Source organism: Aspergillus uvarum (genome assembly GCF_003184745.1).
Source record: "Aspergillus uvarum CBS 121591 unplaced genomic scaffold BO82scaffold_21, whole genome shotgun sequence".
Taxonomy (NCBI): domain Eukaryota; kingdom Fungi; phylum Ascomycota; class Eurotiomycetes; order Eurotiales; family Aspergillaceae; genus Aspergillus; species Aspergillus uvarum.
The window spans coordinates 332,407-347,723 of NW_020291318.1; the positions used below are offsets into that span (position 1 = coordinate 332,407).

The following is a 15,317-nucleotide window of genomic DNA, read 5'->3' on the forward strand; positions in this document are numbered from 1 at the left end:
AGTCGGGTGTCTGCTATGTCCGATGGAATCATGGAGCCGCCTTGACTGAACAGCCTCATAGATATCGATGTGATTTTCAAGCGACTGGAGCATTTGGATGGGAAAAAGGCAACGTACAGGGAAATGCTGAACGAGTTGCCCATAGGTATGAATGAGCTTTATCGCACAGCTTTGGAAGGCTTGGATCCCAGTGATCGCAAGACCCTTTTAATCGCCCTTCGCTGGCTCATTTGCGGTCAAGGGGAGATCCGGTGCGAGCTCATCCAGGAAGAAATCGACAGGGCATTTGAAGACGAGGAGGAGCAAGGCGGGGACATAATCGAGGAGATGGACAGGGCCGAGTTCAGTTCGGCTACCAGTGACTATGGATGGTCCGACAACGATTTTGCGGATGGCATAGATGACAGACCTGTAGGGAATGATTCTCCGCCCAAGGAGGATGACCCGGGGAGCATGAGTGAGTCCAGGATTGCAGAAGACTTTGCCAGTAAGTTGGCAACCATTGGGCGTAACTTTTTCCGCATCCAGGAAGGGAGGATTGAGCTGCAGCACAGTTCAATCCGAGACTTCATTAAACATGATGAGTCACATCACTTTCATCCTGAGTCTCGCTGTCACGTCTGCCAGAAGGTGAAGCTCGTCATATCCTCTCATCTGGCGGGGCCCATGTTTGGACACTTGCAGATGAGTGAGGTCTTACTGCGTCATTTGAACTCCCCAAACTTTCAAAGCCGGTATATGAGGCTGGAAGATGGATCGTGCAATGTGATTGAAAGTAGGGCTGGCCGGACAAGACCCGATAGTCTGCGAGAGTATCAGGCACAGGTTCTCAGGTATGAGCTGCGGTACTGGACCTACCATGTCCGAATGGCAGAGGAGTATTGGTACACGTGGGACCGGCCAGTCGAGGTCCAGGCACAATTCAATACCATCTACCGCTTGGCCCAGCATTTCCTGAAGACCAGATCATTGGCTCAACAATACTGGCAGGGTCTGTCCCACCATCCCTTGCCCTTCGGCATGCAGGACCACCCGATCCATATTGCGGCGGCATATGGGCTGGTGGGCTTGGTCGAGCACTATCTCGATCAGGGTACAGATCCCAACATTCCAAACCAGCAAGGTAACAGTCCACTCCATCTCTGCTGCTTGTTGGATGGGGGAAAGAGGGTGATGGAGGTTCTCATCGAGCGAAGCGCAAACATTGATCTCAAGAATCAGAATGGCACCACACCCCTTCTGATGCTCTTCGGCAGCTCTCCACCACAGATGGGAAAGATCGAGTATCTGCTGAAGAACAAAGCAGACCCCGACGTGGCTGACAAGGAAGGCCGGACATGCTTGCAATTCGCAGTTCAGACCAGCAGTCACGATCTGTGCGAGCGGGTTCTTCGTCAAGGGGCTGACATCAACGCCGCAGGAGAGCATAAAGAAGATGGCCGAACATGTCTCCACCAGGCGGTCCTTCTCAAGCAAGGAGCCTCAGAGATGGTCGAGCTCCTATTATCCCATCAAGCTGATGTTAATCAACCGGATAAACTGGGGCGAACGCCTTTGCATGATGCCCCTGCTGCTCAGGACTCTGTCTCGATCATTCGGGCCCTCTTGCGTGCCGGCGCCAACTTCGACGCACAGGATAAAGACAGCCGCGCCCCGTTGTATACCGCAATTCAGCTGGCCAATATCGAGGCCGCGACGCTTCTGATTGACGCGGGGGCCGATGTAAACGATACCGAGAATGTATTCGGGCAGACCGCACTGCACGCAGCAATTAGAACATGCAACCTGTCCCTGGTAAAATTGCTCGTCGATGCGAAGGCCACTCTCAGCACCCAAGATAAGCTGGGCCGCGATCCAGTCTTTCAGGCTGTGGATGAGAATGCCAACGACATCCTCGATTATCTACTGGACACACTTGAGGCCGCAGGGCTCCTCGACGAGGTTCTTTACACTCCGAGTCTTTCTCGAAATACCCTCCTCCATTGCGCCGCGACCAACGGGAACACGGTTGCTGCAAAGAAACTCATTGAGCACGGCAACGGCCCTCGCATGTGCGCGAAGCGTAACCAGCAAGGAGCGACCCCTCTGCACCTGGCGACGGCTCACGGGACTGCAGACCTTGTCAAGCTCCTCCTCGAGCACGATCCTAGTCCGGAAGCCCTGACGGAAGACCAGCACTCGATTCTAGATCTGGCATTCGAGGGCTGGCAGATGACGACAAACACAGACCACAAAGCTTCATTTGTGCCAATCTTGTGTACCATCATCCAGCAGGTTCCCGGCCTGACGCCCGGGCCTGATCTTCTGGACTACGCGGTGATCCAGGATGCGGTGGAGCTGATTGAGTTGCTGCTTGACCAACACCCAGATCAACCGGACGATGAGCACGGCTGGGATGTGCTCGCTCTGGCGATCCAAGAGAAACGCGAGCGGACGTTGCGTCTGCTGTCACCCCGCAGTACCACCCACTTCCTCATGGCATACCATGCCAAGTTCAAGCCGACAGCTCGCGGCTACCCTCCGACACGTTGGAACGTACATGATAAGCATGGCGAGATTCAGGTTGGAGACAGTGGAGTGGAAATCTCCACGAGCCCCTCTGAACATCCATCCTTGGTCACAAGTCCCGTCATTTGCCGCCTGGTCAGGGCAGATCACCCAGTCCCTGCAGGTCTCCGTAGCTATTACTACGAGATCAAGATCCTGAAGAGTTCAGAGCAATTTCCGTGAGTGCAGTCCCCAGGCAAGAGAGCCCCCACTTCCAGGGCAACCAAGATGGTGAACCGTATCTCACAATGTAACAGACTCATCGGCATTGGGTACTGCAGCCGCTATGCGTCCCTGGAAACCGCCATCTACCTCGACAAAAGAATGACTCCACCGGCACAGGCCCCTATCTGGATTTCCCACGCCAATTCTCCCGTCCAAACCCATCAGCAACCGCAGCGGCAGAAGCAGCCACCAACAAGCTCGTTCCCAGCAAAGTCCTTCCAGGTTGCGGTGGGGGATATCATCGGCTGTGGAGTCAATTTCGACCAAAGTACAATTTCCTATACCTTGAATGGCAGACGAGTGGACGGTGCCACGCTCCGCGGTGGGTCATTAGGACGTTTGTTTCCGGTGGTTGGCGTGGGGTCGAGCACCGAGGCCACCGTACGGGTCCACTTCGGGGGTGGGACGGGTCTCAGTGAAGATAGATAAGGAGTAAGGGGGGTTGTTTCAACGATGTGCTGTATGTACATGGAGATATGGAGGCTGTTGCTTCACCAAGGTCGATAATGTAACCGGATCGACTTAGGTGTGGGGATTCTAGGCCGCGGTATATGGTACTGTACTGCACCTCAATGCTTCTCACCAATCTTATGCCGGCTTCAGATTCCGTGGTATCTTTGTAACTGAATTGATCAAGCTCAGAGATGGGCAATATGGAACGATTTGTTGATTCCTTGGTGGTTGGCTGGTTGGTTGGTTTGAAATCAGCTACATTCTCTGCGTTTAAAACGTTTCTGGTCACGTGACTGGGGTACTTCAGAACCCTGGGGAAGTGAGTTTCCTTCCAGTTTGACTGACAGCTGTCGATTGTCTTATTTTATCCTGCTCAATTAATCCCACTTCCCCAATGGGGTTTGTACTTTCTGAGATTGTACTGGTTCAGTTCCACGGATATATATACCCATGTTTCGCACAACCGCGCCGAATCAGATTTGATAGACCGAGGATGGGCACCCGCCAAGGATCCGCAGAAGCAGTTGTGCACTCATCCATATACAGTACGGCATACAGCCATCGAACTTTACAATCGAATGTGCTTTATCTCGTCTATAATGGTGTTTGCTTCATATCAAACTTCATCAGTTTGTGCACTATATTATATACTATTCCCGTGTGTTGAGTACATACGACCACAGGGTGTGGAAAACAGGGCTTCCCGTCCGCTCAGCCGTACTTAAGCCACACGCCGGGAGGTTAGTAGTTGGGTGGGTGACCACCAGCGAATCCCTTCTGTTGTATGTTTTTGCTGGTTACATCAGCAGATGAAGGAAGACAAGTCTTCTCCCTTTCTTTTTTCTTTTTGTTTTTTTCTAGAGAAATCAATGCGAAGCCCGGAGAGCGGCCCGCCAACTCTTGAGGTACTTTTTCCCCAAAAGAGAAGAAAATAACGTGATTATTGATCACTGCCCCTTTGCTGCTGGTCTGACCGGCGCGACCGCACACGCGACCAGCGCAGTTCCTACAGCCACGCAGCTGTCGCGTCGCAACCAGCGGCGGGCGAGTCAAGTAAGCGAAGGATTACATTGCAACTGATGTAGCTCATACCCAAGAACTAATAAACTCTCTGCACGCTATGGACGTTGGACTTGATTGAGATACGAATATTTTCTTGAGAATATACGTATATACAGGCTCTTCCCTGTCAGTCTTAGGGTTTATGCCCGCATTCAAGTCATACAAATCCAGTTCTCATTTTCTCATTTTCTCATTTTTTGAGTTCTTCTCTCTCTTTTTCTTTCATTATCTCGATTCCTCTTCTAAATAATTCTTCGCGTTGCAGGTTGATCCGCTTATTGGTGCAATCTGGTGGAGACAGCGCAGGCGACAGTCTGCGAACAGCATAACACTTGAGAGGTTACCATTGCAGGCATTATTCCTCCTGTAATTTCTCGACCGGCGCGACCTCCGATGTGTGTCTGTAACATCTGAGCCGTCTGGGTGAGAAGCGCACTTAGCACGAGCAACCGGGCAAGAATCTTTCTATTGGCCAATGCGCACTTTTCCCTCGTTCCATGTGTCCGAGCGCTCGTACAGGGAGCGGCGCCAAAGAGCTCCATCTCGCAGGTATGCTTCGCCTCCGACAGTGTTGACTTCGCATGGCGTGGTACCTGGTTGGAAGAGAGAAAGCCTTTGAGACCTCCTCAGAATCGGCTCGACTGTTGGCTGGTACGCTTCATGCTGTATGGACATTGTCAATTCCTCGTTCCATTTGACCAGCTTTTACAGCTTTTTCCCGCGAGGATAGTATTCCCGCAACGGCGTGAGCCCGGATATTCCTCGTATGACAGCTTTGCGTAAGCGTTCAATGAGGCCGTGCTCAACCTTCCGTGGCTCTCTATCTTGGCTTCCTGGCAGCTGAGGGGGTAAGGCGACATGATGAAATATGTCGATGAGAGTATTCACTTCACACATGATAGGAAGCGGGGTCGGAATGAAATAAGGATACAGACACAGACGACATGTAAAGAGAATCTTCGAGACGAAGGATGAGGAGGATGACGATGGAATGGGGGCGATGGAATGAAGACGATGGAAACGAGGAAGATGGAAATGAGGATGAAACTAGAAACCGTGTCAGAATAAAAGTAAAAGTGAGGTTAAAGGTGACAAGGTATACCGACTGAAAGTCAACAGAAGTCTGGGGACTAAGACGAGGGTGAAGATTAGGATGAGGATGAGGATGTGAAGATAGAACGGGGCTAGAAATGAGAGAGGATGAGGGACGAGGGATGAGAGAAGAGAGAGGAGGATGATCAGAAATGGGCAGAGGAGAAGTAGTGGTGGAGGAGTGGGAGGGGAGAGGAGAGGAGAAGCCAGCTCACAGGTGGAACATAGTCAATCACCTGTCTTCCAGCGTGTGCAATCCTCATGATCACTAGTAGGAGGAGGGGTAGTGAATCTCACCGGCTACCTCATCCTTCAGCCCAAGAGGCTTCAATATCTACATCTCAAACAAACGGATTGGGTTCTGGTCCAGACTAATATTGATTCTCGTACTTATCCTGAACAAGCGTATATCTAGAGAGTCAGCCTGAGGATATTCTCATCCACACAAAGCTAGTAACTACTAAGATATACCAGCAGAGCAGCCAAGCATGATTTAATCTCTTCATGAAGAAACAGAGTATCACTTGATATACGTATACAGCAGACGCCGTAGATATCATGAGGATGACCTTCAGAGTGGAAGGTTACAACAAAATGTAATTTCACCACCCGCACTTTGGTTACCTGTGGATCTCTCAGATAGCCTCTGGTAGCTTGAAATTAAATCGATTGGATCTGGAGTTACAAGGGAAAGGATGAAGGAATATTGCTTAGGGGGGCATCTGTAGTGGGTATGAGGAGAGCAGTGGCCATACTGAACTAAGACTGTTGGATATTCACACTGTTCTGAAAGTGAATGGGGACCTGGGTAGGTAACTTACCATCTCTACTGCTCTACATAAAAGTCCCTTCTGTATAGGTATAACTTCTTGGTGAGAGTGTGGTCGATGCTCGTCTTTGACACAAGCTCGATTGTGATCCACGTTAACTTTCCAAAGGCACTGCACCCATGCATAACCATGGCGGCATAAGTGGCTTATGTGGTCTTGGATAACTATGCAGTCACGTGTGAGCTTTGAGCCAGTCAGTGTATCACATGACTGGCCCCCCCTAGATCAGGCAACCACGAAAGGCACCAGGCAGAAACCGCACAGTGGGTTTCCTTGCGCCGCCGCAGCACGGGAAGGAAAACCCCGCCGGAGGTTTCTTTCCCCGGGCCGAGTTGCAACCCGTAATGGCAGATGAGGTGCCCTGGTAGAGAGTCGATGGTGGCAAGGAGTCGAATGATAGTAGAACAGGAGATATTTGCGGTCTCGATGATGCAGACAGAGTAAGTCGGAATGTATGAATCTAAGAGTGTCGATTTCTCTACCATTTCCCTCGCTGAGCTCCAGTAGGATCGGAAATGCCGTCAGGTCAGGGGATCCGAAATATATCTCCCGCTACTAGTAGAATGAAGCTGATGAGATCAGATACCGAACAAGCCCTCAGCCCCATTGCCTGCGAGCCATGCAGGCAAAAGAAATGCAAGGTCAGTAGAATGGAAAGAGCGAGACTCAGAAAGCAGACAAGGGGAACACTCTTCTAACTCCAACGTGTGCCAGTGCGATCGCACCCTGTATGTGACTCCGCTCTATAGATTTGCGGTGCATGCTCGATCTCCGCTCTACTAACCGACCCCCAGTCCAGTCTGCACGCAATGCTCCCCCGATCCATCCAAGTGTGTCTATCCAGAAAGCGGTAAACGGTAAGGGAGATCATCCTGCTGCAATTGCTCAACCGGGTGCTGACCTGAATCAGAGGGCTTCCACTCGGGTATCTCAATCAGATCGAGCAGCGGCTTGCCGATACCGAGCAAGCGTTGTACGAGGCCCTCACCACCATCCGCGAGCTCAATGCCTCTCACGGAGGCATGGTGGTGCAGGCCACCCGCAAATCTGCTGACCTGCGCCCCAAGAATGCACGCATGCAGGAGTGGTCGCAATTGCCATTGAGCGGGTGGGCGGAGCGCGAACGTTGGCGGGAAGCGAAACAAGATCAGTACCAGTGTGAACGGACCGTGGTCAAGTCACCACCGGGGGTGGAAGTGCCGCTATCAAACGTGTATGAGATGCCGCGGGGGATCTCCGCCGCCAGTCTTCCCAGCAGGAGCAGTGTAGGGTCGGCGGAGGAGTCAGGATCGCCAGAGCGGCGGAGGTCGGATCGGGCAGGGGAAGTGGCGCGGCGATATCCTTCGCTGTACTTCTGATGAGCGCAAAGCTCCGTATGATTTGTGTTAACGACGAGTACTGCAACAACAACCCCCGATGGTCTAGTTGGTTCATGGCGTTCGGCTGTAATGGAAGTTGTAACCGAAAAGTCACCAGTTCGATTCTGGTTCGGGGGATTGCCTTTTTGCTCCCATTAAGATTTTATCTTTTTTTTCTCTCTTATTTTGAGTGTGGCAGCCTTTGAGTCTGCTCACAACATGCACCATCCTACTCGAACTAAATTTCTATCCCGTTTGCACATTATGACGATACTGGCTAGTCATCTACCTACTTGCCACCATAGAAAATTGCCGCGGACAAAGTCAAGCCAGCGGGTTGTTTGCATCTTTTGACAACTTCGTACAGTGTACAGCACAGCACAGCACTCTTCCGCCACGGGGTCAACCTGTTCCCCTTCGCAACAATCAATCCGTCAATCGACTCCACACAAACCTTGCCTCTCAACCTCTCCTCTCCCCCGGTAACCTATCTATCGCACTATTCCTTACTCCACAGGGCTGCATCGATCGTCGCCATTCTCCAAGATGTAAACCCGTCCCGATCATCCGCGTGGTACCGGAGATGTTTTCCTCCGAATCGCGGAGGAGTGCAAGTCCGACCCCCAATCTGAGATCATGGAGGGAGAACCGTCCGTCGGTGAGGGGCAACAGACCGGGGCTGGAGATACGATATAAACCTCGATCGACGCGCTGATATCGGCTTCTTCTTTCCTCTCACTACTCTCATACGAACCCCGCACACAGTTACCATGTCTCTCCTCAAATCCTACAGCATCGCCTCCATCCCCGCCGATGGCATTGGCCCCGAGGTCGTTGAGGCCGGTATCACTGCTTTGAACGCCCTGGCCGATACCCTCAAGACCTTCAAGCTGGAGTTCACCAACTACGACTGGAGCTCCGACACCTACAAGAAGACCGGAAAGTACATCCCGGATGGCGGTCTCGACTCCCTCAAGAAGCACGACGCCATTCTTTTCGGTGCCGTCGGCGCTCCTGGTATGTTGACTTTCCCTACTTCCCCGCATGGAGAAAGTGATCTAATTGGTTACTATTAAACAGACGTCCCCGACCACATCTCCCTCTGGGGTCTCCGCCTGGCCATCTGTCAGCCCTTCCAGCAATACGCCAACGTCCGCCCCACCAAGGTCTTCCGCGGCACCCAGTCCCCGCTCCGCAACTGCAAGACCGGCGACCTCGACTGGGTCATCATCCGCGAGAACAGCGAGGGCGAGTACGCCGGTCAGGGCGGTCGCTCCCACACGGGCAAGCCCTGGGAGGTCGCCACGGAGACGGCCATCTTCTCCCGCGTCGGTGTCGAGCGCATCATGCGCTTCGCCTTCGAGGTCGCCCAGAAGCGTCCCCGCAAGCTCCTGACCGTGGTCACCAAGAGCAACGCTCAGCGCAACGGCATGGTCCTCTGGGATGAGGTCGCCAAGGCCGTCGCCAAGGACTTCCCCGATGTCACCGTGGACAAGATGCTGGTCGACGCCATGACCACCCGCATGGTCCTCAAGCCCGAGACCATCGACACCATTGTCGCCACCAACCTGGTGAGTTGAGCCTTTCTCCTCCATTCTTACCGCAGCTAACGGGCCAAACAGCACGCCGATATCCTCTCCGACCTGGCCGCCGCGCTCGCGGGCTCCATCGGCATCGCCCCCACCTCCAACCTCGACCCCACCCGCCAGAACCCCTCCATGTTCGAGCCCATCCACGGCTCGGCCTTCGACATCACCGGCAAGGGCATCGCCAACCCCGTCGCCACCTTCTGGACCGCCGCCGAGATGCTCGAGTGGCTCGGTGAGGCGGATGCCTCCCAAAAGCTGCTCACCGCCGTCGAGAACGTGTGCGAGGCCGGTGTCCTGACCGCCGATCTGGGCGGCAAGGCTAACACCAAGGAGGTCACCGACGCGGTGGTGGCCGAGATCAAGAAGCTGTACGGTTGAGGGTTGTACATATATACCACGGATTGATGTCATTAGCATGAAAATAGATTTCCTTGTTCAGAGAGTTGCGTTCGTCCATTGCGTTCACAGTAAACTGACCATTGCGACCGTAAAAAGAGACAAGATCCGGAATGCTAAGGGGTAAATATTGTGGCCACACATGAGAGGAAGAAAGAGGTACTTACTGCGTGACTTGTGTTGTGAGCTCCAGGCCTAGGTCACGTGCGCTTATAGAAACCTCATTGCTGAGTCATTCTGAATCCATTCCTTTACAGACCGTGTGCGTTTTGATTGGCCCCCCGGAGTGTAGATAAAATTACCTCGGTCAATATTCTGCCACGACCTGCCGCTTTCGCCTCGCCGCGTGTTCCGTGGCTGCTGTGGCGGCTGTGGCTGACCCGCAAAGCCACCTGCCCACAGTCATAGAAGCGAAGTAAACTTGGAACAAATCATCTATTATTTCTATCATGTCACTGCCCATGACACAGACACGAGCAGTGTCACATTCTAATTTACAAATAAATGTAACACAAGGGAGTTCCAGCCGTTGTGTCCAGGATATCATAGATCTCGCGGGAGGCGGTGAGGTTGCCCATCCAGAGGGTGTCGTGGATGGTTGTGTTGGGGCCGGGAATCAGCCCGTCGAGGAAGTCGGGGCCCTTGACCACGTAGGTGCGGTTGGCCGGGTTCAGGTTCTGCCAGATCCAGAAGACGCGGTCAATCATGCCGTGGTGGACGTAGAAGGCCGGGTCACCGGGGGAGGCGTAGAGGTCCTGGTGGGGTGGGTGGTTAGCGAGGATCGATAAATGGAAGAGAAGAGGAGAAGGGTACATACACCTCCCGGGTCACCGCCGATGGTGAAGTGGCCGGCCGTGTGCACGCCCAAGAACCCTTCCTCGAAGAACCCTTGCATGGTCCACTCGAAGCACGAGATGTCGTCGCAGTTCTGGATCAGATCCATCACGTCACTGGTCTTGGTCCAGCCCTGCGCGGCCACCGGCGAGATGTCGCGGCGCAGACAGCGCGGGTTGTAGTCCAGTCCGGTGCCGTTCTGGGCTACCAGGCCGGGGATCTGCAGGGTGGGGTCGACGGGACCGAGGTTGACGGTCATGCTGAAGGTGGGCTTGTTAGGACTGGACGAACTGGAAGACAGAGCTAGGGAAGATGAGAGAAGGCTTACTTGGCGAAAGGACCGTTGGTAACACAGCCGCCGCCCACACCCGGGGGAAGCGTGGTGTAGGCAGTGGCCGGGGTACCGTTGTGAGCGACATAGTCACCGTTACCAGACATACTGTACTCGGTGCCATCGAAGAGAGGCGAGTTGATCGGGTTGTTCACATATTTGTTCCAGGCCCAGTAGGGCTGGTACCCATCGTAGCCACACTCGTCGCGCAGAGCGGTCTCGTAGGCCCAGGTGAACAGCCGGTGCCAGGTGAGGAAGTTACCCTACATCCGATTAGTTGCCAGAGGATTAAGTTGTAGGAAGCAAGGCGCCTTACAGTGCCATGGATCCACAAGGTTTGGTTGATGTGCACCGCGACGAAATCATCGAAACGGTTACGGGCACCAGGAGCGAAGCTGGGATCGGACTTGGGGGGCTTGCTCATCAAGCACAGCACCGCATCGGTATACTTCTTCCGATCGGCGGGTGCCAAAGAGGACCTGGTGTTTCATGTGAATGAGTTTTGGCGAACGCTCCTAAGCTTAGCGCGGGGAGGCAAAACGTACCACTCGCGACGAACTGCCGCATTCTTGATGTTGCAGGTCGAGTTAGAGCCATGAGCGGCCTCATAGGCCAACTTAGTAGCCAGAGCTTTGCTGGAGAGTTTATCCACGGCATCGGGGGTGCCGAGGATGGCAGCGGCTGGCGAAGCAGCCAAAGCAGCCACAGCCGCAGTGGACAGAAGGGAGAACTTCATGATAGCAGCAGTCACCGGACGGGAATGAACTGAGCGGGCTGACAGAGAAGTCACAGAAGAGCTGGTCGCCCACTACCTCTATATAGTCCTGTTCCTGGGTCCCGAGTCCTTCTTCTTTGCCCCTGATGAGACAAGAAGACCAGGAAATGGCTGCTGCCTCGTGGAAAAAAAAAGAAGCTAATCAGCCCATGTGGTGGTCTGGAGGTCGGAACCGGGCGAATAGCCCTAAGAGAAGCTCCCCAAATGGCACCGATTGGGACGACAACCTCTTAGTCGCTGCACCGTCGGCAACTAAAAGTGCGAAGCATACACATGGTTCCTGCCATACAATGCAATTTTAGACAGTTCTAGCCGGAATTCGAACCGATAGTGGGGGGTTGCTTTGTTCGCTAAGGGTCTTTCGTTTCCGAGAGCAGCCGGTTTCCTCAAGGACAGGTTTCGTCTGCTGGTCTCTACCACTCGAGACTTCGTCTGCTTGTTCAAGATGCCATCGACTGAAGAGAGAGATCGCGCAATAACCTATTCCCCGGATTCGATAATTGACCTGTCATAGTGGTGGCAAATCAATCATCTTGAGGGCGGGCTGAACGTGGCCAAGCGTGGACAGGGGTCCCTGCGCCGCCCGCGCCCTGAGGAGACAAATTACCTCCCACCCCTGACTGGATGAGCACTCAATTGTTCCTTGAGCGCGGGAAAGCGATGGTGCCGGTTGTCGAGAATTGATAATTAATATATTTTAATCTAAGTTAGTGCTTATTAGTGGGTCCGTTAGCACCACTTCGTCGGCCGCACTACGCTCTTAGCCGCTGTCATCCGTCTTCCCCGATTTGATAACCTGACTCCGGCCGGAGGAGAAGAGGAACAAGAAATGGAGTCCGAAATGGAGTCCGGTGGAGTGCGAGATTCAGGGAAATGTGCGATTGCTGGCCTGTGAGTTCGATCTTCCCTCCCTTCCACGGTCGAACCCTCCCGTGATCGTCCGGATCATCTCGTCGTCCACTCCAAACACCAAGTGTATGTCTTGCATGGGGTCCAGATTTTATCCAGATGCCGTCTCTGGTCGACAAGCCGTTGGTGGGATTGCTGACCGCTAGAGTGTGCCTGCAGGATGCCTGCCACGTTGCTCCTGCAGCGCCACGCGAAGCAATAATTACCGGCGTCGGGGGGCTTCTGGAGCGTGGCGTGAGTAAAATAAATGAGAAAGTGACACTAGAGTCTGTATTATCCCTGCTAGCCTGGCCAAAAGGGAGATTTGAGGAGGGTCTTCAGACCTTTCGAGCCCATCGGCCGGACAGCCGAGGCTAAATGACTCGCTTAGCTCTCGAGTGCCACCCACCTTCTATCCTGCTCCAGACCTCCCGGCCTGGTTCCCCAAGTGGATGGAACTTCCAGAGTTGTAACATTCTGACGAATATGGGATCGGAGAAGGGTCGGAAATTCAGGCCCGGACCGTGCAGACGTCGTTCTTGGCTGCGCCTCGTAAACGGTCGACGGTGCCCTGTGATTCCTGTGCAAGACTGCACTGCACAGGGAGGAAGAAAAACAAGGCCACTCGTCCAAGGAATCCTTTCTCCATGTATCAATTCACCATCGCTGTTCATGGCTTGCGGTCACTGTGCTCAGTGACTTCTTCTTCGCCGATATGACAGCGGTTCCCCTCTGGCCGCGATCGGGGGCCAGCTCCTCCCACGCTCCGACCATCTTGGCAGTGGTTGGAACGTTGTCGGGCCTGTCCACGCTGATCGTGCTGCTGCGGTGCTATGTGCGCGGACTGGTTCTGCGGAAGTTCAATGCGGAGGAGTACAATATACTCGGGGCGTGGGTAAGTGGACTCTGGCTTGATCGGCATGGTTCATGATGGAGAAGATCGACATATTCTAATCAGTACATCCCCATGCAAGCTTTGCGCTGTGGGAGTCCTCGTTTGCTTCGTGGTTGAAACCCAGCATGGAGTCGGTCGTTACAACAAAGACATCTCCAATGAGGATCTTGGGTACCTGGCCAAAGTGGTCTATTTCCATTCCATCATTGTCATGGTTGGTCTTAGCCTGGTCAAGATCTCCCTGGCGGTTTTCTTGCGACGATTCGCGCAGAGTTGGCTGCGAAAAGCCTTGGTTGGATCGATTGGTTTGTCGGCCTCTCACGCCTGAGCCTTACTTCTGTTTCTCACCATCATAGTCTTCCTGGTCGCCTTCACTGTTGCCTGCGCCCTGACCCTGATCCTTGAGTGTATCCCTGTGGCTGCGGCCTGGGATTATAGTCTGAGGGCCAATGCGCGCTGTTTTGATTCTGGTACTTTCACGGCCATCGGGCTGTGGAACAGCAGTGCGTTCTCCCCTGTGTCGTGTCAATCGTCTTTCCTATTCGCAGAGGCTCACACCGATCGCATTCCAGTTACCAACCTCGTGACGGATGTCATTTTCGCCACACTACCGGTGCCGATGTTTATCAAGATTCAGGTCAACCTACGGACCAAGGCGTCACTGATTGGGGTGCTGAGCTTGGGATATTTGTACGTGACGAAGCTCTTCGTACGCGGGAATCGAACTGATCTGGGTTGAATTTAGAGCCTGTGTTGCTGGAGTCATCAAAATTGTCGCTCAGATCAAAGTGCTCAAAGAGACGGATGTGTACCGGTAAGTGGCGCTCTAGGAGTGTTATGGAGTGCCTTTTTGCTCACGCAATATGCAGGAATGATACGTTCATGGTGTGGAACTGGTATGTTGAAGCCATTCGGTGATCGTCTGAGGTTTGAGACTGACAACAGGAGTCAGCGTGGAATTGAATGTCGCTATCATCGCAGCATGCTTACCTAGTCTTAAGACCTTGGTAAAATCGCTGCTGGATAGCACGCGCAACCTGACCAGTGGACGACGCAACGCATACGGCAATTACTACCCCGAATATTATGGCCAACGCAGTGCCGACGTCACGCTCAAGTCGATGGTGCCCCGAGCGCCCCATTCGATGTACAATATCACGGTGGAGGGAAGTTCCGATGGAGACTCAAATAGCGCACACAGTGGCAATCGCGAGGAGGATGAACAGCGCTTGCATCGCACGGAGATTGGCATCTTGAAAACCACCGAGGTGGTGGTGCATACGCAGCAGTAGGCTGCAATTGGCTGGACTGTACATATTCAAAGCATGATAGCTATATAAGCTCTTTCTTTTGTTTCACTCATTCCACTGATGGACCACCACCGCTTTTCGACTTGGCCCAGTATGCACAGGCGAGCCAACGGTATTGATGGGAGACGCGCTCGGCGCGTTGGTCCAGCAAGTATTGGATTCTTGGCGGCGATCTACCCCTTGCATATGGCGGTGGGCTCATCATACGCTTAAATGGGGACTCAGTGAGCGCTGGCATCAGCTTGATGAAGGGCATTCTGAGATTGTGGCGTGTCTCCTCGAGGACTTCACGTCGCGTTACTGTTGATCTTCATCTTCATCTTCATCGTCATCTCGTCGGCCTAGAGTGGAAACAATCACAAATCAGCAGAAGTCATTCTCAGGCAGTAGTTTGCTAATTGGGAGATTGGGAGATGGTGCAGATACCTCAGGAGAAAGAGGCCAGCGATGGTAGCTGTCATCGAGTGATATATTCGAAAGAGGAGGAAAAGCAGGTGGTGAGGAAAATCGACCGGTTTATCTTGCCGATGTTGTGTTTGGTCTTCTTCTTTCAGTGTTGGTCAACCCCGCCAGTTGCCTTTTTCCCTTTTTCCCTCTTTCCACTTCTTCCCTCTTCACTTCCTCCTCCTCCTCCAACAACTCACCATCACCATCACTATCACAGTTCTCGACAAGCAGGGCTTGAGTTATGCCTCGGTTTTCGGTCTTCTCGATGACCTCTCCTTGCAGGGG

At 53.3% G+C, this 15,317-nt stretch overlaps 5 protein-coding genes and 1 non-coding gene across 6 annotated transcripts; 5 read left to right on the plus strand and 1 right to left on the minus strand.

The window, feature by feature from the left end:
• Positions 1-2,703: 2,703 nt before the first annotated feature.
• BO82DRAFT_60893 (uncharacterized protein) lies at positions 2,704-3,449 on the plus strand. Its single transcript, XM_025641381.1, has one exon. It carries the CDS (start codon positions 2,776-2,778, stop codon positions 3,199-3,201), a length of 426 nt encoding a protein of 141 aa, XP_025492891.1. The 5' UTR covers positions 2,704-2,775; the 3' UTR covers positions 3,202-3,449.
• Positions 3,450-6,642: 3,193 nt separating this feature from the next.
• On the plus strand, positions 6,643-7,587 carry BO82DRAFT_391506 (Zn(II)2Cys6 transcription factor domain-containing protein). The gene is made up of 5 exons (XM_025638571.1): positions 6,643-6,734; positions 6,792-6,850; positions 6,924-6,937; positions 7,004-7,066; positions 7,120-7,587. The coding sequence occupies exons 1-5, from the start codon at positions 6,725-6,727 to the stop codon at positions 7,565-7,567; spliced, it is 594 nt and encodes a 197-aa protein (XP_025492892.1). The 5' UTR covers positions 6,643-6,724; the 3' UTR covers positions 7,568-7,587.
• Positions 7,588-7,619: 32 nt separating this feature from the next.
• Positions 7,620-7,705, plus strand: BO82DRAFT_t147. The gene has a single exon. It is a non-coding gene; the product is annotated as a tRNA-Tyr (tRNA).
• A 291-nt stretch (positions 7,706-7,996) lies between these two features.
• Positions 7,997-9,568, plus strand: BO82DRAFT_333679 (putative tartrate dehydrogenase). The gene is made up of 3 exons (XM_025633225.1): positions 7,997-8,584; positions 8,648-9,138; positions 9,190-9,568. The coding sequence occupies exons 1-3, from the start codon at positions 8,338-8,340 to the stop codon at positions 9,532-9,534; spliced, it is 1,083 nt and encodes a 360-aa protein (XP_025492893.1). The 5' UTR covers positions 7,997-8,337; the 3' UTR covers positions 9,535-9,568.
• Positions 9,569-10,046: 478 nt separating this feature from the next.
• BO82DRAFT_281361 (tyrosinase family protein) lies at positions 10,047-11,453 on the minus strand (the record flags this gene model as incomplete). Its single annotated transcript, XM_025631336.1, has 5 exons — positions 10,047-10,307; positions 10,370-10,646; positions 10,715-10,980; positions 11,034-11,196; positions 11,263-11,453. The coding sequence occupies 5 exons, from the start codon at positions 11,451-11,453 to the stop codon at positions 10,047-10,049; spliced, it is 1,158 nt and encodes a 385-aa protein (XP_025492894.1).
• Positions 11,454-12,859: 1,406 nt separating this feature from the next.
• Positions 12,860-14,599, plus strand: BO82DRAFT_333683 (oxidoreductase). The gene is made up of 7 exons (XM_025633226.1): positions 12,860-13,275; positions 13,355-13,580; positions 13,632-13,778; positions 13,848-13,965; positions 14,021-14,089; positions 14,145-14,171; positions 14,228-14,599. Exons 1-7 carry the CDS (start codon positions 13,096-13,098, stop codon positions 14,565-14,567), a joined length of 1,107 nt encoding a protein of 368 aa, XP_025492895.1. The 5' UTR covers positions 12,860-13,095; the 3' UTR covers positions 14,568-14,599.
• Positions 14,600-15,317: the final 718 nt, after the last annotated feature.

Excerpts from the sequence above, each read along its gene's own strand:
- BO82DRAFT_391506 (XM_025638571.1), top strand. Across the intron at positions 7,067-7,119 it reads TATCCAGAAAGCGGTAAACG|AGGGCTTCCACTCGGGTATC; the intron begins GTAAGGGAGATC and ends GACCTGAATCAG.
- BO82DRAFT_60893 (XM_025641381.1), top strand. The coding sequence starts at position 2,776 with ATGGTGAACCGTATCTCACAATGTAACAGACTCATCGGCATTGGGTAC.
- BO82DRAFT_333683 (XM_025633226.1), top strand. The coding sequence starts at position 13,096 with ATGACAGCGGTTCCCCTCTGGCCGCGATCGGGGGCCAGCTCCTCCCAC. Across the intron at positions 13,966-14,020 it reads GTGCTGAGCTTGGGATATTT|AGCCTGTGTTGCTGGAGTCA; the intron begins GTACGTGACGAA and ends GGTTGAATTTAG. Across the intron at positions 14,090-14,144 it reads AAAGAGACGGATGTGTACCG|GAATGATACGTTCATGGTGT; the intron begins GTAAGTGGCGCT and ends CGCAATATGCAG.
- BO82DRAFT_333679 (XM_025633225.1), top strand. The coding sequence starts at position 8,338 with ATGTCTCTCCTCAAATCCTACAGCATCGCCTCCATCCCCGCCGATGGC. Across the intron at positions 8,585-8,647 it reads CGGTGCCGTCGGCGCTCCTG|ACGTCCCCGACCACATCTCC; the intron begins GTATGTTGACTT and ends ACTATTAAACAG. Across the intron at positions 9,139-9,189 it reads CCATTGTCGCCACCAACCTG|CACGCCGATATCCTCTCCGA; the intron begins GTGAGTTGAGCC and ends CGGGCCAAACAG.